At 52.7% G+C, this 23,780-nt stretch overlaps 7 protein-coding genes across 8 annotated transcripts; 3 read left to right on the top strand and 4 right to left on the bottom strand.

Moving 5' to 3' along the window:
• Positions 1–2,583: 2,583 nt before the first annotated feature.
• On the top strand, positions 2,584–4,900 carry NCU11337 (hypothetical protein). The gene is made up of 2 exons (XM_001728125.2): positions 2,584–3,198; positions 3,872–4,900. The coding sequence occupies exon 2, from the start codon at positions 3,882–3,884 to the stop codon at positions 4,071–4,073; it is 192 nt and encodes a 63-aa protein (XP_001728177.1). The 5' UTR covers positions 2,584–3,198; positions 3,872–3,881; the 3' UTR covers positions 4,074–4,900.
• NCU06673 (deoxycytidylate deaminase) lies at positions 4,855–6,589 on the bottom strand. The gene is made up of 3 exons (XM_955827.3): positions 6,380–6,589; positions 5,198–6,315; positions 4,855–5,090 (listed from the first exon to the last, which is right to left on the bottom strand). Exons 1-3 carry the CDS (start codon positions 6,399–6,401, stop codon positions 5,043–5,045), a joined length of 1,188 nt encoding a protein of 395 aa, XP_960920.3. The 5' UTR covers positions 6,402–6,589; the 3' UTR covers positions 4,855–5,042.
• A 191-nt stretch (positions 6,590–6,780) lies between these two features.
• NCU06672 lies at positions 6,781–10,135 on the top strand. Of its 2 annotated transcripts, none has more exons than XM_011396386.1 (4): positions 6,781–7,520; positions 7,585–7,693; positions 7,772–9,073; positions 9,138–10,135. In XM_011396386.1, exons 1-4 carry the CDS (start codon positions 7,324–7,326, stop codon positions 9,618–9,620), a joined length of 2,091 nt encoding a protein of 696 aa, XP_011394688.1. In that variant the 5' UTR covers positions 6,781–7,323; the 3' UTR covers positions 9,621–10,135. The 2 variants fall into 2 exon arrangements, with proteins under 2 accessions (XP_011394688.1, XP_011394689.1); XM_011396387.1 differs by having other exon boundaries at positions 6,856–7,520; positions 7,576–7,693.
• Positions 10,136–10,174: 39 nt separating this feature from the next.
• NCU11338 (hypothetical protein) lies at positions 10,175–11,762 on the bottom strand. The gene has a single exon (XM_001728126.2). The coding sequence runs from the start codon at positions 11,535–11,537 to the stop codon at positions 11,295–11,297; it is 243 nt and encodes an 80-aa protein (XP_001728178.2). The 5' UTR covers positions 11,538–11,762; the 3' UTR covers positions 10,175–11,294.
• Positions 11,763–13,553: 1,791 nt separating this feature from the next.
• NCU06669 (hypothetical protein) lies at positions 13,554–16,089 on the bottom strand. Its single transcript, XM_955823.2, has 2 exons — positions 15,606–16,089; positions 13,554–15,533 (listed from the first exon to the last, which is right to left on the bottom strand). Exons 1-2 carry the CDS (start codon positions 15,878–15,880, stop codon positions 13,655–13,657), a joined length of 2,154 nt encoding a protein of 717 aa, XP_960916.2. The 5' UTR covers positions 15,881–16,089; the 3' UTR covers positions 13,554–13,654.
• A 1,771-nt stretch (positions 16,090–17,860) lies between these two features.
• Positions 17,861–22,816, bottom strand: NCU06668 (hypothetical protein). The gene is made up of 2 exons (XM_955822.2): positions 21,155–22,816; positions 17,861–21,097 (listed from the first exon to the last, which is right to left on the bottom strand). Exons 1-2 carry the CDS (start codon positions 21,384–21,386, stop codon positions 18,573–18,575), a joined length of 2,757 nt encoding a protein of 918 aa, XP_960915.2. The 5' UTR covers positions 21,387–22,816; the 3' UTR covers positions 17,861–18,572.
• On the top strand, positions 21,516–22,136 carry NCU06667 (hypothetical protein). The gene has a single exon (XM_011396385.1). The coding sequence runs from the start codon at positions 21,586–21,588 to the stop codon at positions 21,928–21,930; it is 345 nt and encodes a 114-aa protein (XP_011394687.1). The 5' UTR covers positions 21,516–21,585; the 3' UTR covers positions 21,931–22,136.
• Positions 22,817–23,780: the final 964 nt, after the last annotated feature.

Below are 23,780 nucleotides of genomic sequence, written 5' to 3'. Positions count from 1 at the left end.
AGAAACCAAAGTAATGAGAGGAATGAAAGCCTTCCTTGGTGTTTGCGGCGGTGGCATGGTCTCGGTGGTCTGGCCCGGGTGACCCGGCTGCAGTCTGGTGTACACGGTACGCGTCTGTATGAATGCAATCTGTTAGCGTGGCTTTCTGGAGATGGCAAAGAACCTCGGCTTTTTTACAAGAAATGTATGGCTTAACACTCATCTGGCCCCTGTTTCTTGGACAGCCAGCGTACCGAACTAGCAAGTTATATCCATGCAAAGGTGTACATAAGTACATAGTACGTCAATTCGTCCTAGACGAGCCTGGTGCGAAATGGTGCCGAACGTCGCGCGCGCAGAGACGAGGAACCGCAACAGAGCATCAAAAGCACTGTCGAGAGAGCCCGCAAAGTGGGGGCCAACGAGGGAGCGCGTGGAAACGGCAAAGCTCGGTATATGCACAAGACAGAAACTCATGTAACTATCTCCACCCTACCTGCGCCAGCTGTCTCTCTTGGCGCCAAGTCCAGTCACTTGTCTTTGATGCTTCTGTCACGACTTCACAAGGAACCGAGGAACTGGTATATCGTGAAACTGATTGCATCAGTCAGCTCAGCGCGCCCAAAAGGAGGCTATTTACCCGGATGAGTCTTGGACCAGGTTGCGGTAGAGGAAGAAAAGCTGGGGAAAGTATCTTGTATTTGGGTTTTTGCGTGGGCGTGGGAAGGTACATGAGCTTTTGTCTTCTGCATAAGCATTTTTGCGTATGTACTGCGTACTGCGTACAGAGCGTCTGCTCTTCACCGACCAACTACCATTGCGACACTGCAACCAATGAACAATTACTTTCGTTGGAATGGAGCTAAGACGGTCCCCAAGATGGAGTTGCGACTGGCCGACTGGAGCCCAGGTAAAATGACTTGTTCCACTCTTCAGCCAGCCGGTCCGAGCTTATGGCTAGGGTGCTTCGCGATCCCCACTACGATGTGCTGGTGCTGTTACCACAAAACAGCTCATCAGTCAGATCGTGACGCCAGGACGACTAGGTACACTACCATCCATTCCCCATGCTCTCTGTATCGAACTCAGCTGCCTCGCTACCTAGTTACGACCTCGGTGGTGATCTCCTCCAACTATTCCCCAGCCGGGGTAAAATGAAGCGAAGGTGATGAAGGAACGATCTCCATCCAAGACCTGATTGCCGAGGCGGTTAAACTTGGCGTATCACTAAGATTGAAGTGGTGAAGTGCTTTTCCCCATTCTTTATTCACCCTCCGCGGGATTGCAAAGACGTTGATAATGTCTGGTCAACAATTCCCGCACACAAAATATCTGCACAACCTTAAGTTCTCTCAGGGTCTCCAGACATGCGGTCTGCGTCCGATTATTTAGGTTTCCTCTAGCTATGCACAACTAAGCAGCGCCAAAGCCGAAAACGGCTTTTTGTTCCATCATTGCGCTGCCCCGATGGTTCCCGTTTCCGCCCATCTGCAGCAGAAAGAACGGTACCTGAAGAACTGTGGGTTCTTCTCGACCGCCTTGCCTATGTGGAGGGCCTGCTGGCTGAATGGATGGGAGGATGTGGTTGGCGGCGCGAGTCGTGCTTCCTTCGTGCTTTTGTTTCTACACTAGGCTTCTTTTTTTTTTTCCCCTCCGTCGCAAATCGACATGACCACGGTGATTCTCGGTCCACGATCCCCACCGGATGATCCTTGCCTTATCCTTTGTACACTGTACCTTGCAAGCCTTCAGTTGGTTCGGCGAGAGGTCGGTGGACAACAGGGCCGTTGGTGCCTCTTGTCGTTGGCTCGCTGCTACGTACAATCCGCACCAACACCTACCAAGGTGAGCTAGGGTAGCGGCTAAGAAGCAGGTACCACCGGAGGGTAATCCACAAGCGCGGAGCACGACCGACCGGCATTGTGCGGTGTCCGCTTGTGTCGGCAGCGAACGCCGTAATGCCACCGCTAGGTCATGCTCGTCGTCGAATGGGGCCTGGACGGAATGACGGATATCGCTGGCCCAGTTAAGCAGAGGCAGGCCAGGGGTTGCTCTTTTGGCCGAAAAGGCGCCTCGACAGGCGCTGTTGTGTGCCTAATGTCAAAGTTGCTGTCAGTAAGGCGATTCGCAGGGGAGTTACCATCAGAAGGGACGGGACGAAGAGAACCAAGCTGTCAGCAAGGCAGAGCTTTTGCAGGGAATAGCCAGGGCTGGGAGAAAGAGGTCACGGCACTACTCCATCGGCCATCGGATCCGACTGATGTGGTGGTGGTTGGAGTGGTCGGTTGACTGGTTGGGGTCCTTGTCGTGTCGTTCTGACGGTCAGGCCCGCATCGAGAGAGCATGGGGTAAATTCGCGCAATGGAGTGAGGGATGCCCTGCTCCTCCCGCCCTGCAAGCCAAACCGTGACAAGCTGTCCGTCCACTGCCCGTCTTCCGGGTGGCCAAGCTTTGGGTTAAGTGGAACCTCCCGCGCCCAGAGCTCTACTGGTCAGCGTGCCGTGCACAGTCCATCGACGCCCTCGCACTAACGGTTTTTTTTTTTTTTTTTTTTTCCTTTTTTTTTTTTCCTCTTTGGCTGGGGCGTCATTGGGTGGTGATGTGGAAGTATGTAGCAGTGCCCGTAAGGAAGTATCTGGGCCGTGGGATGGACTTCGGCACGGTAACCTGGCAGCCAGTCTCGCCTGCAGTCTACCTGCAGTTCGACGGGAGCGAGTTCTTCCACTCCCTCTTGCCGGATTCACACCCCATCTCCATCGGTTGCCCCGGCGGCATCAATCGCGGATAACACGCACCCCCCCTCCCCGTCAAGAGAAACAGACGACAGTGAAAAGCTCCACTGGAGGTATTTGTTTCTCTCTTTTCTTCCCCGTCTGCCCCTTCGATTCACGCGCCCATTCCTCTCTTCTCTTCCCTTCCCCTCAACCTCACTCGACAGCAATCATCCAGACAGGAGACTTTCCGCCCTAGCCCGCTATTCCAAGTCGGTTCTGCATATCCTCACAAAATCTCCCTGCCCTTGTCCTGTGTTGTTCGCCAATTCTCCTCCTCTTATCCACCTCCATAATCGAATATATTTCGACCTTACGGCCTTCATCCAACCCGTCTCCGTTCTCATCAAGCTTGAAGCTTTGCCCTTGCCGACTCGTTTCTGTTTAGCGAAACGCAGGATCTCTAATACCTATTACACCTCGGCTTTATTTCGAGTTTTCTCAACCCGTAAGCGTTCCCATTCCTTGACTTCCTGTCTATTTCCTCTCCCCATAACACACCTTCATCATCGTCTATCCGCCCGACCAGCCGATGCGGACGTCATGTGCGCACTGATGCTTTTGCGTCGCGCGCTTTTCCCTTGATCCTGTTACCCGCTCCCAAGCAAAGCCGCACCGCACCAGCACAGACTGCCAATGCAGCCAGCAACAGAGAAGCATATCATTTCGGGTTGCGACGAGAGGAACTTTTTGTTCCTTCGGCCGCTCCGGATATTTGCTTTGCAATTTGCGATGGTTGCGTTGGATGGCAACTGGAGCTCGTGTGTTTGGCTTGGCTTTGTGGAACGGCAAGAGGGTGGAACATGACGGATGCCAAGTGCCAAGCTTGCAGGTACATGGCGTTTTTCCCCGGGCGTCATCAGTTTGCCAATTGGCGCCCACGATTGGCGAAGTCCACGATCATCGCATCATTCACGCGATATCCACTTCGCACCCTAGGCATCTCACCACCGGTCTTTAATCGGGCTTGGATCGGCCTATGGGTCCCTTTCTCACCGCCCCCGGCAGCCTTTGCCTATCATACCCCACTCTTTACCAACCTCCCTTCCACAATCTCCTGTTCGGTTTCGCCATCCAGCTTCCATTTGGGCAGGATTGTTAACATTGCTTTGCCCGTCCAGATATCACAAAATGCCTGCCATTCAGCGCTCCGTTGTCGTCCGCGACACCCTCAACCTTATCGCCAAGCGCAGCAACTGGGCTGGCCGCGAGGCTGGTGTCATTGTCGTCTTCTGCGTCGTCTTCATCGTTCTTGTCGGCCTCGTTGCTCTATTCATCCACAAGAAGTGCGCTGCTCGCCGGGAGCGCAAGGCCCAGTTTTAAGCTACCTACACAAACTCAACAACAAGTTTGAACCTACCCCTCTCCCATTTCACGCAAGAACATGTCGGCCACAATGAAGAGATGAAGATAGGATGAGGGATGTTAATGAAATCGTTATGATTTGGACCTTTGGGAGAGGGGTGGTATGTATGTGGAAAATGAATTCGGGAGGGTTTTTCGGATTGAATGGGTGTTTTGGACGGGGAGGAAATCCCTCCTACTTACTATGAGCTTCCTCATGAGCTTACTCTGGCTGCAAAAGTGGAAGACAAGGAGTGCTATTTCACGGCGCGGTTGTTTGGAGAATGGGAAGAAGGGTCTCCCGGATTCGTCCTTTCCTTTCACCGACACATGCACCATCATTCGATACCGATATTGGTCGTTTTCCAGCCATTGTTTGCTGGGCCACAACCTTTATTACCATTTCCCCCTCGGTATTCGATTCTCCTTTTGCGGTTCAAGGGAGGGCATGGGATAACACGGCCAACACGGAAATGGTTAATCTCTGCAAGAGGGCCATTTCTAGTCGAACCTTGAGCTTTTCAACGGCGACTTTTCCTTGGACTTGTGGACTGCAGCCTCAACGGACATTGAGATATCGCCATCGCCAAGGTCGGAGCAAGGGGAAGGTGGACGTTTGTGGGGGACCCTGAACGCCTTTTTACCACTGCTGCAGCCTACTATAAGCTCCTTCTATACTTCAGTCATCTCTTAATATTATTGATACCTAGTTTGTCTACTCATGACGATGTCGTTTGTTGCGTTTGTGCATGTTGTTGCTCAGAATCCAAACATAACTGCCAGTCATAATACATAGTGACAGCTGTTGCCTTATATTTATGGTTCGTATCGTTGCCAAGTTGTCACTGTTACAGTAGAGTTGTGCATCATTTCTAGTGATATGGTTACTGGTACCTCTCCACATGCTCATGTTGATTGACGTCTATCGATGCTCCAACTCATTTACGTTTAAGGGAAAAAGTCGGTCTTCTCCAAGTATATCAAACCATTTGCTGGCTGTTGCACACAAATGCTGTTGTTAGCACATCATCACCTCCAGCTCCACTTGTGCAGGCCATGTAGGGTAAGGATGAACATGCAAGGAACACAACAGCATCACTTACCGGAATGAATTGCCTCAACTTGACTCCCGCCTGTCTAAACACCGCCGCCGTCTCCCCGTCCATACTGTACCCTTGGCTATACACCACTTCACTGATCCCCACCTGCGCAATCTTGATGCTGCACGTCAGGCACGGGCAAGTATCGCAATACAAAACCGCGCCCTCCCTCACCCTCTCCCGTCCGGCCTCCAACAGCGCATTCTCCTCCGCGTGCATGCACAAACACGTAGACAATCCCTGCCCGGACCCCTGCCCCTCGTTGCACCGCCCGCACCCGCCCTCGCCGCAGTTGATCAATCCCCTAGGCGTGCCGTTGTACCCCGTGCTGATGACGCGCTTGTCGCGGACCACGACGCAACCGACCCGCCGCTTCATGCAGTTGGACCGCTGCGCGGCAAGCGAGGCGAGCGCCATAAAGTACGAGTCCCATGAGGGCCGGAGACGGTCCGGGTTGAGCAGGTCGAGATTCCCCAGCGTGGCGTAGAGATGCGCAAGAGAGGGCGACGTGTTGAGAAGGCGGACGGTGGCGCGCGACATCAGTGGGAGCCGGCCGGTTTGTGGGAGGAAGAGTTGCGTGTCGTTGAGGTGGGCGAAGGATTCAAAGATGAGGGGTTCTTCTTCTTCTTCTTCTTCTTCTTGTTGTTCTTCGTCTCCAGCTTCAAGAGCGGCACCGCCGGCGGAGGAGGAGTAGGACTTCATGTTGTTTCGGTGACGTTGTTGTTTTTCCCCGCGCTCACGGAAGCGGCGCCATCGGACAGTGAGGGGAGCATCGACGCTGATAAGCAGGAAGAAAGGCCGGCGGGTGTACATGTCGAGGATCCCCTCGGTAGGAATGTCCGTTGTTACCCATCGCTCGCGCCAGTGCTTAGTGATGAAGTCGAGGAGATCGTCGGCGGAGGGGAAGACATGGCCTTTCGAGCGCGCGGAGGTGGAAGATTGGGTGTGAGAGGTGATGTAGGCGGGTAAGAGCTTGTGGATTAGACCGTTGACATGATCATTTGGGGTTTCTCCGCTGACGATATCATCGATCGTCTTAGTTGTATGCTCTAGCGATACACGTGTGAAGCCATGGTGCTCAACGAGATATTGAGCGATGGTGCTCTTGCCGGCGCAAATACCTATTGACAGCGTGTAAGTGACTCAACTGGGTAGAAGATGGAAAGACAAGAGGGGCTGATGTACTGCCGCAGATGCCGATGAACATGGCGAGTTTCCTTTCAAGTCCCTTCTTGAAAGAAATGTGATAAGAGAGGAAAAAAAAAAAGGCTATAACAACATGGATCTGAGACACAATCTACAATCTATATTTACTGTGTACTCAACGATTTCTTGATGGGGTCGAATTTATGCGAATAACTGTCGTTGACCCGACAAGACGCGTCGGTCGACTTCAGGAACGCGTTTAGTGGGTGCAGCCGCTATCAGCGCACCGAGGATCTGCCGGCGGGGTATTCCCACCCATCGTGCATACCAGGAGTGGGTTACCGCTCCCGTCTTGGCCGCTCTTTCGGGTGTTGGTCAAGAACCTAATGCGGGGCACAGCTGCCTTGAGTATGTAAGCTTCAGTGATTCCCGGTGTGACAAACAGACAAACCAAGCCATTCCAGCTCCTCTTCCAACCCGTCCAGTATATATTCGCTCAGCTCATGAAAGGAGTCATTTCCGCGCTGCTACCCTTACCCATTGACACAGCTTCAGCAGTTACAGTCAAGGTGTGTTCTCTGGACCATCGTCGCCCACTTGGTTCCTATATCGGTGAGACGTTCCCGAGTGCATCCTGGCGGCGTATATAGTCCGGTGACAAGGGATCGGGTCATAGGGAAGACAGCAGATGACGCAGAACCGCTGACCACCGCCCACACTCTGGTGAACCCGTCTTCTTGATTCATTTTACGATCGCTCTCCGGAGACGACGGGACTGCTGTCAACCTTGTCGCAAAAAGAGTACATCAATAAGCTTCCAACCGTGTGCGCCAGGCTGCCAACTCAAGCCTTCTTCGACCGCTACTTCTTGGGATAGAAAACGCATGCCAACATCAGGAAAGTCGTTACATCCATTATCAGTAGTTCCCCCAATCCGAAGTCTCTAAGTGCGCATCGCGGCCGGCTGTGCGCCCCCCTCATCCATGGATCTCAAGTTTGCGACCTTCTCCTCGGAGATCGAGCTGCCCTTCTACTCGGCCCTCTTCTCATCCAAACTCGACCATGACAAGCTCGACTCTTCGGCCCGCCCTGTCTTGGGCTTATATGAACCTCGGTCGCACGCGAGTCCAGAGGCCAGTACGAGAATGCAGATCTTGGGGAGCGCCCTAACAAGCGACCAGTAAGTTCCCATGCACGCTTGCTTTTATACTTTACGAACCAAAGCCTGATGATAGGGACGAAAGCGGGCCCTTGGGCATGACGAGAGCCGAAGGCTACATTAAGAACGTCAACACGATCGAGGAATTCAAAAACACGGACAAAAATGCGATGATCAAGAAGGCGGGCGAACAGGTTCGTATCCAGTAGCTTCACTTTGGGTCGCGCCAGTGCTTGCGCTGTAACGAAAGCTTACTGACGGGCGGATAAAAGATCTGGGATGCTATTCAAGACGGCACGATATACTCCTGCCCATCGCTACTTGCCTCTTTCCGGATCCTGTCATACGCCGACCTGAAGAAGTACAAGTTTACCTACTGGTTCGCATTTCCAGCCCTACACTCGGAGCCGCAGTGGAAGCGAACAGGACCGATTGGCCGGTTGACCTCGGACGAAAGCACTGCTTTGGTCGAGCGCATAGGAACATGGCGATACATGGTTGACAGGAGAGAGCACGGATTCTTCCTCGCAAAGAAAGTGCGTCGCGAGGCCGCAGGCCCAAGATCCTCACTTGATGATCCCGGGGTCGATATCGGCTACCGTTGGGATATTGGATCTCTCAGAGACTTCGAGACGGGATTCTTCAACGACGCGGCGGAAGAGGACAGATATGTTGCTTTCGTGGACCCATCCAACTATCCCGAGTACCCTTCCTGGCCTCTTCGTAATCTCCTCATCCTTATCCGGCAAAGATACCGCCTCAACAAGGTCCAAATTCTCTGCTACCGCGACACGCAGCCTAGGAGACATGAAGCGCGGAGCACCATCCTGCCACTGGCGATGGACCAAGTTGGCGACGTGGAGTTGAAGTGTATGCCCAAGGTTACCGGCTGGGAGAGGAACGGTAACGGCGATCTCAGGCCACGGGTCGCGAATCTGGCAGAGTACATGGATCCCACTCGACTAGCAGACCAGGCAGTGGACTTGAACTTGAAGCTGATGAAGTGGCGGCTCGCGCCGAATCTTGACTTGGACGCGATCAAGAATACGAAATGCTTGTTGCTGGGCGCAGGGACACTCGGCAGCTATGTCTCGAGAAACCTGCTAGGGTGGGGAGTTCGCAAGATCACGTTTATTGATTATGGGAGCGTATCTTATTCAAACCCAGTACGGCAGCCTCTCTTCAAGTTTGAAGATTGTCACAATGGGGGAAAGCCGAAGGCTATTCAAGCTGCCGAGGCACTTAAAGAAATTTATCCAGGAGTTGATGTAGAGGGCTACGCACTCTCTGTTCCGATGCTGGACCACGCGATCCACAACGAGGCAAAAACCAAAGCAGACTTTGACAAGCTGAAGGAGTTAATCGATTCACACGATGCGATCTTCCTCCTCATGGACACGCGCGAGTCCCGATGGCTGCCCACACTGATGGGCAAAGCTGCGAACAAGATCGTGATGAATGCGGCACTCGGATTCGACACCTACGTTGTCATGCGACATGGTGCGGCGCCGAACGACGGCAGTGAAGAGACCCTTGGATGTTATTTTTGCAACGACGTAGTAGTTGCTGCCGATGTAAGGATCTGCTAATTCATCCAAAGCGAGTTGTGGAAAGCTGCTAACCAAGTCTACAATCCAGTCGATGAAAGACCAAACGCTCGACCAACAATGTACCGTCACCCGTCCCGGCGTGGCAGCCATCGCTTCGGCCCTCCTCGTCGAGCTTCTCACTAGCATTTTGCAGCACCCGCTCAAGCAACACGCGCCCGCGCCCGTCTCAACCGGCACCGGCTCTGCCGTCTCGTACGAGCGCGATCCCCCTGACCATCCCCTCGGTCTTGTCCCGCACCAGGTCCGCGGTTTCCTATCCAACTTCCAGAACATGGTTATACGCGGCAAGTCGTACCCGCAGTGCAGCGCCTGCAGCAAGCCCATCCTCGACGCATACAAGGAGGGCGGATGGGAGTTTGTCAAGACGGCGCTGGCTAGTCGGGACTATGTAGCTGAGCTGAGTGGGCTGGCTGAGGTGCAGCGGTTGGCGGAGAAGGCGGCTGCGGAGATGCAGTGGAGTGAGGATGAGGAGGGGATGGATGAGGAGGAAGGCGAGGGAGAATTGATTTGATTTGGAACATACTGGATGCGGAAAGAGTTTGGGTTTGTGGGGATGAAATGTAGCGAACACGGTAGGGGTATAAAATGATGAAGGGATCACTCGCAGAGGGGTTGGCTGGGACTTCGACCCTAGGGTCATCCTTCATATGCATCACGATAAGAAAGAGAAGGGAGTTATGCGCATGTTTGTGTCCGGTTCATTCACCTGGCGTTTTCGGTGGTGTAGTATGGGTATGTGTTATTACTTTGTTGTCTCTACATGAGTTGAACGATTCAGTATCATCTATACATGTAATCTATCTTGCTTTAAATCTTGCTATGGTCACGGGCAAGGAAGTGTTTGGATGAATGATGGGCTTCGCATGGAGACGACAGTTTCATCCCCCGCAACCACCATGCTTGCTCACACCACAGCCTAACATTTGCTATCAGAGGAAACGAAACACATTTCTCGCCAAGTCTACCGAATCGACGCTGACTAGAGGTGTGGTGAGGTTGTAGACCTTACGAGCATCATTGAACATGACACTACTCGGGCGCTCATTCACAAGACATCACAATATCTGCTGAGAAGGCTGTTTTCAAGTCGGTCTCAAATTCCGCTTCAATCCTATTATAATCCTCTGCCGATGATGACGATATCTCATCGACCCGCACAGAGACAACTTGTCAAGCACCAAACGATAAACTGGCTGACATGAGAAACTCCCACAACTCTTGCATCCAATCAAGTATAAAAACGAGGCAGCACATGACAGTAGAATAGTCCCAAGACCACCCCCAGCGACACCAACATGACATCCCATCTTCCCATGCCATCCGCTCGTACATACACCTCAGCGTTAACAAGCGCCAGCACCGACATGGAAACCGGCACCGAAACGGTACACGGCACCAGTGAGTGCGTGTGCAACGCCAAACAATGCCAATGGAAATCTTGAAAAAGCAGGAAGACAGGGAGGGAGGTAGGTGAAGCGGCGTGCGATGGCGTGATACCATGCTACGGTCACTCCGCATTGGCGATAAGGTATCGCGACATGGCGTGATGAGATGGTGTAATGGGACGATGCAGTACAAAGCGATGCACCCATTGCAGCCGCGAAACCGAACGATCGTTCCCAGGACGGGAGAGTATCGGCCCGGTGCTTGTCTGAGCCAGCCGAACTTGGGAATCTTGTGGTGACAAGACTCGGGACGACTGGGCTCGTAGGGCTGACAAAGCTAGTAGTGTAGAGCTGGAGATGCCTGGAGGTGGTGACACTGGCATCTGGAGTGACAAAGCCTGTGTACAGAACATGGATAAGCCTCCCTGCTTCTCTGCCTGCCTTTCTGAATTACAAGCAGACGGACGGGCAAATGGTTGGCTCCTTCGCTGAAAGGCTGAGTATCAGTAGAACTCATGGTCGCGATGTTTCGTTGCTGGTAGTCTGGTTGGGATTTGTAGAAGTCGCTGTTATTGTTGCCGTCGTATAGATGATATCCAACGCTTGTAGGGACTGCCGCGCTGTTGATAGCTCCGCTGTCCGCTGAAAAACCGCCGAAATGCATTACAGTATAACGCCGTCCCGCTTAGATAGGTACCCAGTCCCGTTTCGTATGCGCCAGTTATTGGATGTCCGCCAAAAAACAAAAAAACAAAAATCAAGAAAACAAGTCCTCCTAAGAAACATCAAATCTCAATATCTTAGCGAGAGTTGTCCTTGTTGTTCCATCGCCAGCTGGAGGTCGATGAGCGGTCACTGTCCATCGGCCGCTTGTGTTGCTCAGGGGACGGCGATCGCTGGAAGTAGCCCGAGTAGACAGACGAGTTGGTGGGCGATGGCAGCGGGCTGGTGGCATGGGGCTTAGGGGAACCCGTGTGGTCTTGACACCACGCAGAATAGATCTGCTTGCAGAGGTGGGCGGACATGGTGTGCGTTGGCGACATTTTGAACCGGTCTTTGTTTTTTTTCTCTCTTCTTCAATTCACTCGACAGTTTGTTTTGAAATTGAGGAACGTGAGGCGTCTTCGAGGTGATTATCTCGGTGTAAGTGGTATGTATGGTTCGGTGAGTGGAGTCTTGGCGGTTGGCTGGAGAATCAAAGGTGGTATTGGTTGACGATGTGACAACGTCTTGAATGAGGATAACTGGATGCGATTATAGAAGATCAGTTCAGACAGAACCAGGAGGGAAGAAGGAAGGTGAAGCTGGGGACAAGCAGCTCTTTAAACGCCAGCTACGAAAAGGAGTACCTCACATTTGCGTTCTCCTCGTTCCCGCTCGACGCAAAAGTTAACCCTGCAGAAAGCCCATGGGGTTGTGTACTCGGTACGTACCGTACTATAATTTAAGTGTACCTTACCGATCGCTTATCAACAAGACGCTTTTCCACAGTACAACTGAATTGCAACAGGCCAGAACACAGCGGCCCGGGTTGCTGCACTACCCAACCAAAGTCATCCCTGGCGAATGGTCGTAAGAGTACCTCTACACTAAACCGAACACCTGGACGTTACGGTCAGTACCTAGGTATACTCAATACACCAACACCTTGGGTCTCTAAACCTAGAGGTAATCTCGAGGCAGTTTTAGATAATAAAAAACCCTAGGTGATTCAGGCCGATATGTTTTGCAAAGAAGGGGACCTATTACAATTTCGTATTGGCCTTTCCTGGCCAAAACGAGCCGTGTTGGACTGTCCACATGTTCGGTTGATTTTCACGACCGCCTCGTCTGGCAATCGACTCACACAAGCCTCGTCAGCATCTGCTTTCCCCAACAAGCCCAAAAACTCGACTGGACTTTTGGCCTGTGAGCCTGGCCTGCGTGCTGCAAGCTGTGCAAACTGCAAACTTTCCACCAATTAGACATTTCCTATTTGAAAGAAAGTGGCTGAGCGTCGGTTCGTGCCTTCTCGTTCTCGTCTGATCGAGCTTCCGTTGGTCGCAGCTGCAACCGCAGTTTCTTGTTGCTGACAACTTCCAAAACGTCCCGTTTCCAGGCAACAGACCAGGGTCCAGCTTCCGCGCATTCTAACAGAGCCGGGAGCGACCGAAAGAACATCGTGCCACTTTGGCGCACTTTGGCGCATTTTGGGTGCAGGTTGGCCTCATTGCAGCTCATTGGACCCCACACCTCACCGCCATCGACTGCCAATCAACGTTTGTTTCAAACTGGTCGAACTCGCCCTTTTTTATGAGCGAATCGTGCACGTCTTCCGCTGTGCGTGTTGTCACATGGAATCTGACATTGCCTTTTTTTTTTTTTTTTTTTTTTTTTTTTTTTTTTTGTATCAACTGTACTTTTTGAAGGAATCAAGCAAGTATCCCTTGCTTTGGATAGGTTCTACAGTTACCCATCAAAGAACGGAGCCTGACGACTGATAAACCATGACCATCCTCATTCCTCAGCGGGACTGGATTCTTAGACAAGGAAATCTCCCTACTTCCATGCTGCGTATATCGTACGTTCTGGAAGAGCACATCCCGAGCGAGGATCAGGGAGCACGCGAATTGCGCAAAATGCAAATCCCAACCTGCAACGTTCAATGACATAGGTGCCCAGCAACAAAAAACATCATATTAGCGGGAATCCGTAACCCAACAGCGGTGAAAACACAACCAAAAAGGGAAGAACGTCAACTGTCTTGACTTTGCTTTAGCTAGGCACTCTAGCAGTTCTAGGCAGTGCGTGCGCCTGATACGAGTGGACGACAAAGGCACAAGATCACTTCCTGATTTGAAAGGAATATGGTTCGCCCTGTGATCATCCCTCAGCTCAACATGGTGTGGTCTGGACCCATGCAGGTTTGCCTTTCAGAAAAGGGGGTTCCCGCCCCCAGCTCTCGTGACTCTATTCCTTGCTAGGCGTGGAGGATTAAGGTTGGCGAAAAGGGGTTCTATGTACACTACCTGTACACTACCTCCGCAGCCTCCATGAACGCATTGCAGCATGACGACGACGTCACAAGACTCAGACAGTCAACACGTGTGACATTATCCCTTCTTATCTCGATCAAGCATAATTGTGCCTACATCTCTTTCAAACATCAACGTTAATATATTTAGTACGGCAACCTCGACTCAGATGTATACCCCTTCGGTGTCGGCCTGACGTCCTTGAGCGGATGGAGAAACATGGCAGGCAGGCACGGCCGACCATGACTGCGCTCCCACTCGGTGCCACCGACGCCCGTATCTTCATATCCCATCCAGTTGTTATACAACCGTGGCGGCGGGACGGCGCGGAAGTACCACGTGGCACCCTGGAACCTCCCTTCTCTGCCCCATCCCATCGCGCTACCCAACCCGCCGCTCTGCCCCCGCGGTCCACCGTTGAACCATCGCGCCAGCTGGGTACCGTTCCATGGCCGGTCGAAGAACACGGGCATCGGAGCGTACACCGCTTTGAGTCCGTGGACCAAAGCGGTAGTCGGGGCTACCATCTCGGAGCCGACGTGATTTCCCCTCAGATTCCCGGCGTGCATGGCATCGACCAGCTTCCTCGATAATCGCACTTGCGTGATGATGGTTGCCCTGCGAGGGAGATCTTTGCCTGGGAAGGCGTCAGATTGGTAACCCCACACTTGATCGCGCAGAACCCAGTTGCTGTCTATAGGGTTGAACATCGGCGACAGGGTAATGAGATCAGCTTCCTCGCCGACACCCCACTCGTATCGATCCAGCTCTGGTGCTGGAAGTGGTGGTTTTGGCCCGATTGGGTTGACGACGGGTAAGTGAGGGGCACCCCATATGGAATCCTGGCCAGCCGCCTGTTCAACGCTCTTGCGGAATACCGTGTCGTAATCGCCATGGTAAGATGGGATATAAAACCGTTCGTTTCGCTCCCATAGCCCCTTTCTTGGTTGCTTCCTGCTAAAATCAACAAGTTTAGTCAAAAAGTCGTAATGATGGCCAGTCAGACGACTATCCAACTCCCAATTCCATACGAAATCGTACTCTCGGAACTTTTGCATGAATACTTGAACAGACAGAAACTGTGCGTTGTGGACTTGGATCGCCTCCTTGCTCAGTTTAGGATATACCAACTTCATGGATGCCTCATCCCAAAGTACCGTCATCCCTCTGAATTCGACAGGGACCGCGGTATCCAATATGTCTTCATATGCTTCGTCGTCCGACCAAATGTCGCGGTTCTCCTTGACATGAACGAAAAGGAAGACCTGATATTGTCCTCCTGTTCGCAAGCTCAGCTCTGTCACCATGGATCTGATAACTTGCTTGTCGTTCTCTGTGTATTTCTTCCCCGTATAAGAGCGAAGAAGAACAGCGCTTCTTAGTTCCGTTGCCGACTTGTCGGTTCTACCCGTCATGTTCGTCAGCGATCCATATTGCTTTTTCGGAGTCCACCATCGTTTCATGTTCTTCATAATTGAGTCTGCAGGTCCGTCTGCCTTGTGTTTTCTTTCTGTCGCCACATGGAACCCGCTGTCGCCGTCGGAGAAGGTGTTGGCAGGATATTCCGTCGCAAATCGACCTTTGTTCTTGTGCAAACACTGCAACTGAAGCTCTCCCCAGTCCGCCGTCTCCCAATCAAACGGCAGCCCATCCTTATCCTCCATGGGCGCCACCCCGTACGGGCCTAATCGAGTCCTTCGTTCAAAGCAAAGATTCTTGTCAATTCCCAAAAGATCGTAGCTACCGAAACCAGGCTCAGGGAACCTGGATGGATGCCCTTTGAAGACGTGGATATCCTCAACCTCTTTCCCGGTTGGGCCCAGGCATGGTGTATAGGCGGAGTGCGACGACTTCCAGGCTCGACTGTTGTATCGTGGATATGGGTTGAAGATATACGGCTCATCGATACTATAGGGCACCTCGCTTCCTGATCTTGTGAGGAACTTGTTCTGTTGGGCCGTTCGCTTGTTTTTATCGATGAGTGTCTCGAGTGTGTTTCCGTAGATTGCGCCCTCCTCAGGATCACTACATTGGTCAGATTTGTCAGTGCGATTGGATTCGACTGGGTGGCTTGTGCCACTCAAGAGTACAGCTTACTCCAACAGCTTCCTACTCTCCTCCTCGAACTCCTCCTGTGTCGGTACTTCCTGGAGACTATCAACCTCAGTGTCGGAGTGTATCACATGAACCTGCGTAGTTGTTGTGCCATCCAAGGGCGGCGGCTTGGTGAAGTCCGTTGCTTCCGACAGTTGTATCGACTTGTATTGTTGGCTTCTGAGAAGAAAACTTGCCGCAGCAAGTATGACCAGTGTAATGGAAACAAAAACGAGGGGCTGACCCAGCGCACGGGGGCGCCGGATTCTGATTATCATGGTCTGCAAACGAGTGTGAAGTTTGAACGGCTGCAGGCACCTCAGGTGCGAGTGCTTTGCAAGCGCGCAATGAAGGCGAGGACCGCCTGACCGCGTCAAAGAGTCCCGCCTAGTACCACTTTAAGGGGAATCTAACAGAGAAAGATTGTGATTTGGTAGTCGAAATCATGATCAAGAAAGTTGGCGGGAGGTGAAGCGCTAGCTTGAGGAGGAAGGGAGGAGAGGGAGAGGGACAAGACAAGGTGTCTTCGTAGAGTAGCCCGCGGCGACGTCAAAAGAAAAAACTAAAAAAAATCGAAGGGATACGGGCAGCGGGCAACCTCGATAGATGCTGGAATTCAATCACGACACTATTAGAAATGACTGGGTACTGACCCGACTGTGACCGGCAATCTGCAAGCGGCCCTGCGAGACATCCAGGACAGCAGGCGGTAGCACGATGAAACACGCAACGTGCGGAACGTTCTTTCCTTCCCCCTTCGTCACTTCGTTTGGCGAAGAAACCTGAAAGTCGGCCGTATTTCACGTCGGTGTTACGACTGACCCGCGTCCAGATGATGAGATGAAATTGGAAGGAGCGATTTTGTCGTAACCCCGGCTTCGAAACATACCCAAGTAGATCCATTCCGTTGTTTGACCTGGACAAGGACGGCGCCTGCCCACACTTTTAAGTCCTTCAGCCAGATCTACATACCTGGTGCTGACCTCCCGTCGAACGAATGATGTCTATTGCGGTGAATCAAGTTAGAATAGGGGTATCCCGGACGTGTTTAAGGGCAGGCAAAGCAATGAATGACATGTAAGTGCCCGTCTCATGGTATCATCAACAAGACAACCGACACCAGCCGACTAGGAATTACCACATGCATAGTCTGGGGCTATACACACCAGGCTATAAAATAGCAGGAATGGACAACGAAACGCTCCTCCGTAGGAATACTAGGCAATAAGCTGTGTTCACTAGCTTCCTTATGGCTACTTATCTACCTATTTCGCGATTTCTAACGGGAACTCTGACAGTCTCGACTCTGCACAGTACGTAGAATCCAAGGGTAGGTTGGTCTACGCACCCAGCCGCTTGCCGGACGTTGTCAAACACTTCGGTTTAAAGAAAGCACTAGACCTGTACCAATCCAGCACTGGCATGTTTGTTGGTTTGGTACAAAAAAACGCCCATTTCTATCTTTAAGCTACTGAAAGTGGAAAAGCATACGAATCTCGAGCCGACAGGTACCGTACAGGACTACCCTCTTGTTTATTTGGATATTGAGGGTCTTGATGGAGACGGATAAAGATATAAAAGGAGGCTTCTGTGGCGCATTAGACCCTGGTCATTGTTCGTCGCTTCAAACAAAAACTTTGAGGGAGCCAATAAGAGCTCAATATCCCCCCCTGTTCAGCCTATGGCCGAAGAACCAGACCAACAAATAAACCAGTCCTGTATCGCACTACACCTCTCACCACATACATCGGTAGCAGCCAGGCGAACGAGTGTTCACGAAGCTGGAACAAGCGATCACAAGAGACTGTAAGGAGTGTCTACAGACATTTCGAGAGCAGCCATATCATAATCAAGACATGTCTCTACTTTAGGTCTACGGTGGTTCAACACGATAGCCAATACAACATCATACCCCCACACCTCCCAGCCGCAGGAATGTAAATACACTACGCCCATGCATGCAACCTGGATGAAGATCCCCCAGATCTACCTTACCCAACAGTCCGGGTACCCCTGACGCCCGTTTAGTTTTACAACTCCCAAGCGAACGTCACACTCACCCTTTTTCGCTTTCTTGACGTTCTCTACTACGCAAAAGTACGGCCAGAAAGTCCAGCTGCCGAGACCACCTCAGGTCGGCAGTACTCACCCACAAGCGTATCACAAGGGGGAACACGAAGATGAATAGTGACGATGACCAAAGCTTGAAATCAACGACCGTGACGCATTGCGTGCTACAGCCTGTATAGTATTTGTCCCTTCTATCTTCCTCCTTTCTCTCCCTCCCCCCCTCTCTCGTGTCCATTGGCTCCCTGGGGCAATCCGGCGCTGCAACCTCCCGATTGTACTACTAGCTGATCCTTGATATGACACAGCAGGATCCTCAGCCCGCTCTTATGCTTTCTTGCCCAAAAACTCCTGAAGCTTAATTCCCTCTTCCGATTCTTCTAACCTGCCTGTTTCGAATCTCCATCTGCTCTTACATAACTACCCATGGGTAGATAGATCAGGTCTTGGAGGTAAATTGTTGTTGCGATACATTGTAAGATTATCATCAGATATTACATGTTTTTTGAGTTTTTTTTCACATGTACAACGAGAGAAAGAACAAAAAGAAAAAGAAAAAAAAGAAAAAACAAAGAAAAAAGGAAAAAAAGAAGAAACAATGAAAAAGGAAATTGTCGTAAATAAAGCCAAGCTAGTTGGCATGGGTATCAGAAATGAATCAAGAAAGTGAAGCAGGTAAACCCAATCTAGGGGTATTGATTACATCCCAAAGAGAATGTTTCTTGCGCACAAAACGCGAGTAACCGTCTGTGTGCATTCCGCAAGGGAGCAAGAGGCCGAGTCAATATTCCGGTCAAGAGCGACCCTTCTCCCTCCTCCCTTCACATCGGGTAGGAAGGATTTTGTGATCGAATTCGACGAGAACCATCAGTCAGCTCTCAACAGTGCCTCTACTGAAGCAGCTCAAATCATGCCAAGTCTCGTCATACGCTTCTCCATGCGCGGCATACCCGGCGGCGGTAGGTCATGTGCGCCCGGACCCATACCGGGGCGGCCCATACCAGGTCCCATCGGTCCCATAGGACCGGTCCGTGGTGGCCCCCCTGCTCCAGGAGGTCCGAACCGCGGTCCGGGCGGAGGAGGTTTCCGACCCGGGCCCCCACCGCCGTTACTAGCGAGCCACTGCATTCTCCTCCAAGCGTCCTTTTCGCAATAGGCCTTTCCGTTGACCTCGAAATAGCCGTCCTTTAGCACGAGCTTGCAATCGCCACACCGGAAACAACCGACGTGGTGCTTCCTGCGCCGTTCATCTTCGAGGTATTGGCCTTCGATACCGTTGTCGCAGCTTCCGCAGAGACTTCCGTTGAGCTCGTGGTAATGGCGCTCGCAGAACGGTCGGTCCTGGTGGACATAGAAGGTGGCTGAGGAGAAGGGCTGGCGACATGTCGAGCACACGAAACAGGCCTTGTGGTAACGTCCCGTTAGACGGCCATCCGCGCTGGAAATGGATTTGCCTGTGATGGGCAGGTTGCAGCCCTTGCAGTCGCCACGAGATGAGGTAGCTGGAGGAGCCTGTCGAGGCTGCGAGGGCGCCCGCTCCCGTTCTTGATCCGGCTTTGCGGTTCCATCGCTACTCCTACGCTGCCAATCGTCCGGTCCTGGAGCCCGTGGGCTTGTTTGTGTCTTCTGTTCCTGTTGCTCTTCAGCGACCTTTGCAGCTGGCGATTCGGCGGGTTGCGGTGGTTGAGAGGGCTGTCGCTCTTTGGCTTGAGTTTTTATTTCAGGCATTTGTTGCTCCTCTGCCGGAGACAAAGGAGAGTCTGGCTGTGGCGGCTCCTGTTGTTGGATCTCCAGTGCGGATAAGGACTGGCGACTGCTCCGCTCTGCTGGGCGCTGAGACGATTGAGAAGCCGGGCGTTCTTGTTGGCTGTTCGCGGTTGCAGTTGATGATCGATCCTTTCTCTCGATTGTTGCCGAGGCTAGCAGCGGAGATGCAGATGGTGCGGGCTGTGGAGAGACTCCGCGATCAAATTGGCGAATCAATGGGTCGTCGAGACCTGAAAGATCAAGAGCAGGCGAAGCCAAGGGTGACTTATTCCGCTGCAAGCGTGGGTCGATTCGTGGATCATATCCACCTTCTGGAGGTGGTGGCCTTTTGCTAAGGGGTGGTGGTCTCAGCTTCCGGAGCATTTGAGGAATACCACCATCATAAGGAACTGATTGCGTAGAGGGTGTCCGCGTCAGTTTACCTCCATCCTCGTCCACGGTAGACTGTAGGTCAGTTACAGAGCTGTCAAATGTGGGCGTGTCTGATCCTTTCCTCCCACTGGATGCCACAGATCGGGGTGGGCTCGTCCTTGAGCTAGCCTGACTTGCTTGACTAGATCGGCGCTCCAAGGTAGTGGTGCCCTGGGTTGAACCATTGAATGAAGCCTGGCTCGATTCATTGGATGAAACGGATTCGGATGGTGTATGATATGGGTTTCCTACTCCAAACTCCTCTGCGAGATTGATGGCTGGTACGGCAGGGGCTCCATCTGGCCCTGTAGTTTTCGCCCGAACGAGGCCGGTCCGTGGTGGTGGAGGACGGGATGTGTCTGGGCCTCTACTCGGCCTTCTCATTTGATCGTTCGTCATTGAGATCGGACCTGGCATCGCGCCTGGCCTCGGGCCTGGCATCGGCCCTGATACCGGGCCCCTTGCGGCATCTCTAGCTGCTTCAGACGGTCGTCGGGGTCGTTCGGGGCGGAATCCAGGTGCGGATGGTGTCCGGTGTGGGGGTTCTGGAGTATGGCTTGACCGGGGAAAGGTCTCGGCGCGATTCAGCATGGCGAAGGCGTCGTCGGGCTTCAGGTCTTGTTGAACAAGTCCTGGTGGCGGCGGCCCCGGTGGGTGAGGCCCACGTTGGGGAGGACCAGATCCTTCAGATCCATTCCCTCTCATTGGCGTCATCGGGTTTCCGGGTCCAGTAGAGAGGTTCCGTGCCGACGTTCCTGGCCGTTCGATCGGAGTGGTTGGTTGCAGATCGGCCATGCTGGCTGCTGGCGTGTTAGATCGCAGATCTGTCATGCTGCGTGCTGGTGTGTTTGGTCGAAGGTCTGTCATGCTGCGTGCTGGCGTGTTTGGTCCTAGATCTGTCATGCTCCGCGCTGGTGTATTTGGTCGAAGGTCTGTCATGCTTCGCGCTGGTGTGTTTGGCCGCAAATCTGTCATGCTGCGTCCCAGCGGCGTAGTCGGACGGAAATCGGAGACAATGCGCCCACTCGCCGATGGCTGTCGATCCGTATCAAATGGCCCCGGGGTCATGCTGTTCATACGTTGTAGCAGGCTTGGGGCCCGATCCTTCTCATTACCCATTGCAAAGGCGCTGGGCCGGCGCATCTGTTGTAAATCATCGGTGCTCCCGAGACTAGGTCGTCCGCTTTGGGTCTTTGGCGACAAACTGACCGATCCGCGGGTGTCTTGGGATGGACCTGTGGATAGCCGATCTGAAAAGGCATCGTCAGTACGGGAATCTGAAGCACGTCAAGAAGGATGAAACCTACCACCAACAGTAGTGTCCACTTGAGGTGCCTGAGGCTGCTCAGCAGACAAGGCACTGAAAGGGTTCAGTCGACCAAACAGTGAAGTTGCTGGCGGAGCTGCTGAAACAGGCTCGTCCGCCTTATCATCTGCATCTGAGCTTCCGGCGCAAACATGTTCGCCCATCATAGATATCGGAACTTGGGATCCGCATGACGAGCATTTTACTGTCGGCATGAAGCTTTCCGAAGCCATTCTTGCCTTCTCTGGGCTTGAGCCGCTTCACTTAACGGTTGAACAGGGTTGAATTGGAAGGAACCACCATGCAGGTCCCCGAGTTTGTTGGGGGGAGTTGGCAGGAGCGAGGCGAATGACGAAAGCTAATGTTGTAACAACGGGTGCTTTATTCCGCAAATGCTTCATCCAAAACACTTCCTATTACCATTCACCATCTATGCCAGACGTATCACCCCAAATCCCCGAGGTCTCTCCAACCCAGCACCTGAAGCAGGCAAGGCCCAGGGCGATCGAAAGCTTTACGTCAAGCCGGATGCCAGGTGGTCGTTTAGGCGGTCTAGTAACAGAGGCTGGTCTGTTCGGGGGCGGTAGGTTATCAAACGGAAGAAAACCAAGCGGTTTCTGGGTAGAATGTTCTTCTCGGCCGCAGTTGATGTTGAATTCGTGGTTTGATGGAAGACGGAACTCGGAGGAATGCGCGACACGAGCTGGAGTTGGGGCTTTCCGTCGAGCGAGGAGGAACGGAACGGAGCTAGGCACCACAAGGCTGTCGGTGGGTTAGACGACAGCGGGAAGCCAAAATGCGGGGAAGACGACACAATGGCGTCTCGGTGCGTCTCGATAATGGAATGTTGTCGGAATCGGGAAGAATTGTATGAACAGCGAGGAAGCGTCGAAGAAGGATGATCAGGTCGGTGAGGGTGAAGGTGGTCGACCTATCCCGGCAACCCTTGGATGCGACCCTTGAACGCCCCTAGCTGCCAGTGCGGTACGCTAGCCAACCCCAGCACAAGTCCCTGGTCAAGTGGCACCCCTCGCGCACCCCCCTAGTTCTCCGGTCTCCCACTTCTTTGGAAGGGTGTGAGGGCAGCGAGGTGTCCTCAACGTTGCAGCGCCGCAGAAGTCGCTGTTGTCGAGAGGACTCCGGGGAGTTCTGGGCGTCAAGGTGAGGCCGATGACAAAGGCCCAAGTGAGGAAACAGGGCGTCAGGGGCACCTTGTCTGCCTCGAGTGACGCTGGGAGGACAAAGGCTATCGACGGTAGGCGACCAGAGCTGGGGATGGATGAGATCACGATCAAAGGCGTGTGTCCTGCCCAAAAAGAGCGTGCGCGAGAGGCGTGGGAGGCGTGAAAAAGGTAACCCCTGCCCCTGGGAGATCCAAGATAGGTTAGGTATATTGGCGCTGCCGTTATGGTGTTGTTGGTTTGCTGTCGTCAGAAACCCCAGGACGGGAGTCCAGGACCCAAAAGGCGGCCAGAAAGGAAGCCAGAGAAGGCCAGGAAATTCTAGCGAGAGACGGTGCTGAACGTTCGACGCCAGACTAAAGGAGTGACGCCGGTATTCTCGGATAACAATTTCAGAGATGAGATAACACGAGGTCGTCAAAGTGCTGGAAAGGTGTCTCCATCAAGGGCCACTTTGGTGAAGCGAAGTGGTAGTTGATGTCACGACGGCGATCGAGGCAAGGCCGTACTTGTTCACCTTTTACAAACCAGCGAGCCTATAAAACGGTTACATATATAACTGAAAGCAATGCTACTGCTGCTGTTGCGTCGCATTAGTCGACGTTGGCATTTATCCCATCCCTTTCATTTGCCTTCCATCAATTTACCAGCACCCTGCGCGCCAAAGAGAATGAAGGACTCGGAAGGTTGCAACATACGGATGATGTACGGACAGAGCAGCTCTCCGTAACCTCATTTGCAAGTGTGTTGTACCGACCGAGCGCCATCTCTCATCGCGCGTCATTCCGTCCGCAATTAATCGTCAGGTGGTCCATTGATTGTCCATTTGTCGATTCCTCATTATTGACCTCTCCACTTGGCATCCCTCCAGGTGGTATGGAAAAAAGTCCGGACACGCTTATACCAAACCATACCCAGCGATTGTCCATCCGGACCCTATTTTTTTTTTTCTCTTTGAACCAGCTGTCCTCCCAGCCCGCCGTCAGGTCGCTCTGGCGTGAAGTTCAGTGTAGCCCATCTGTTTCGCTGGAGCAGGAGTCCGTCGCTCATCATGTTGAATTGGCAAGCGCCACTTCTCCACACATGGTTGTGAGCCAAAGCGAGTAAAACCCCCTTGTCGAGGGAAGTACCGGCCACGAACCATCGTAGGCAAAACTTCGTGGCTTCCATTGTAGCGTATGTATAGGGCACTGTGTGGTCACTGCGGCGATCGTCAGCGACCTGGCCCACGGGTCTTACCCATCTCACCATAGGGTAGTGTACACTAGGAAGAGGTGGAGCCGGCCTTTGAACAGTCGTCGCTCCATCGCCGATTGGCTGATTGCTGGATACCCTCCTCGTTGCCCAGGCCCGGTACCTTGGAGTGCTTGCCCGTACCTTGCAGCGGTTCGGCTCATCCTCCAGAGACAAAAGACATGACAGTATGATGCACTACACTAGTAGTGT

This window comes from Neurospora crassa, linkage group V (assembly GCF_000182925.2).
Source record: "Neurospora crassa OR74A linkage group V, whole genome shotgun sequence".
Lineage (NCBI taxonomy): Eukaryota > Fungi > Ascomycota > Sordariomycetes > Sordariales > Sordariaceae > Neurospora > Neurospora crassa.
The sequence above is the reverse complement of the archived record's forward strand: the minus strand, read 5'-3'. Positions and strand labels throughout refer to the sequence as shown.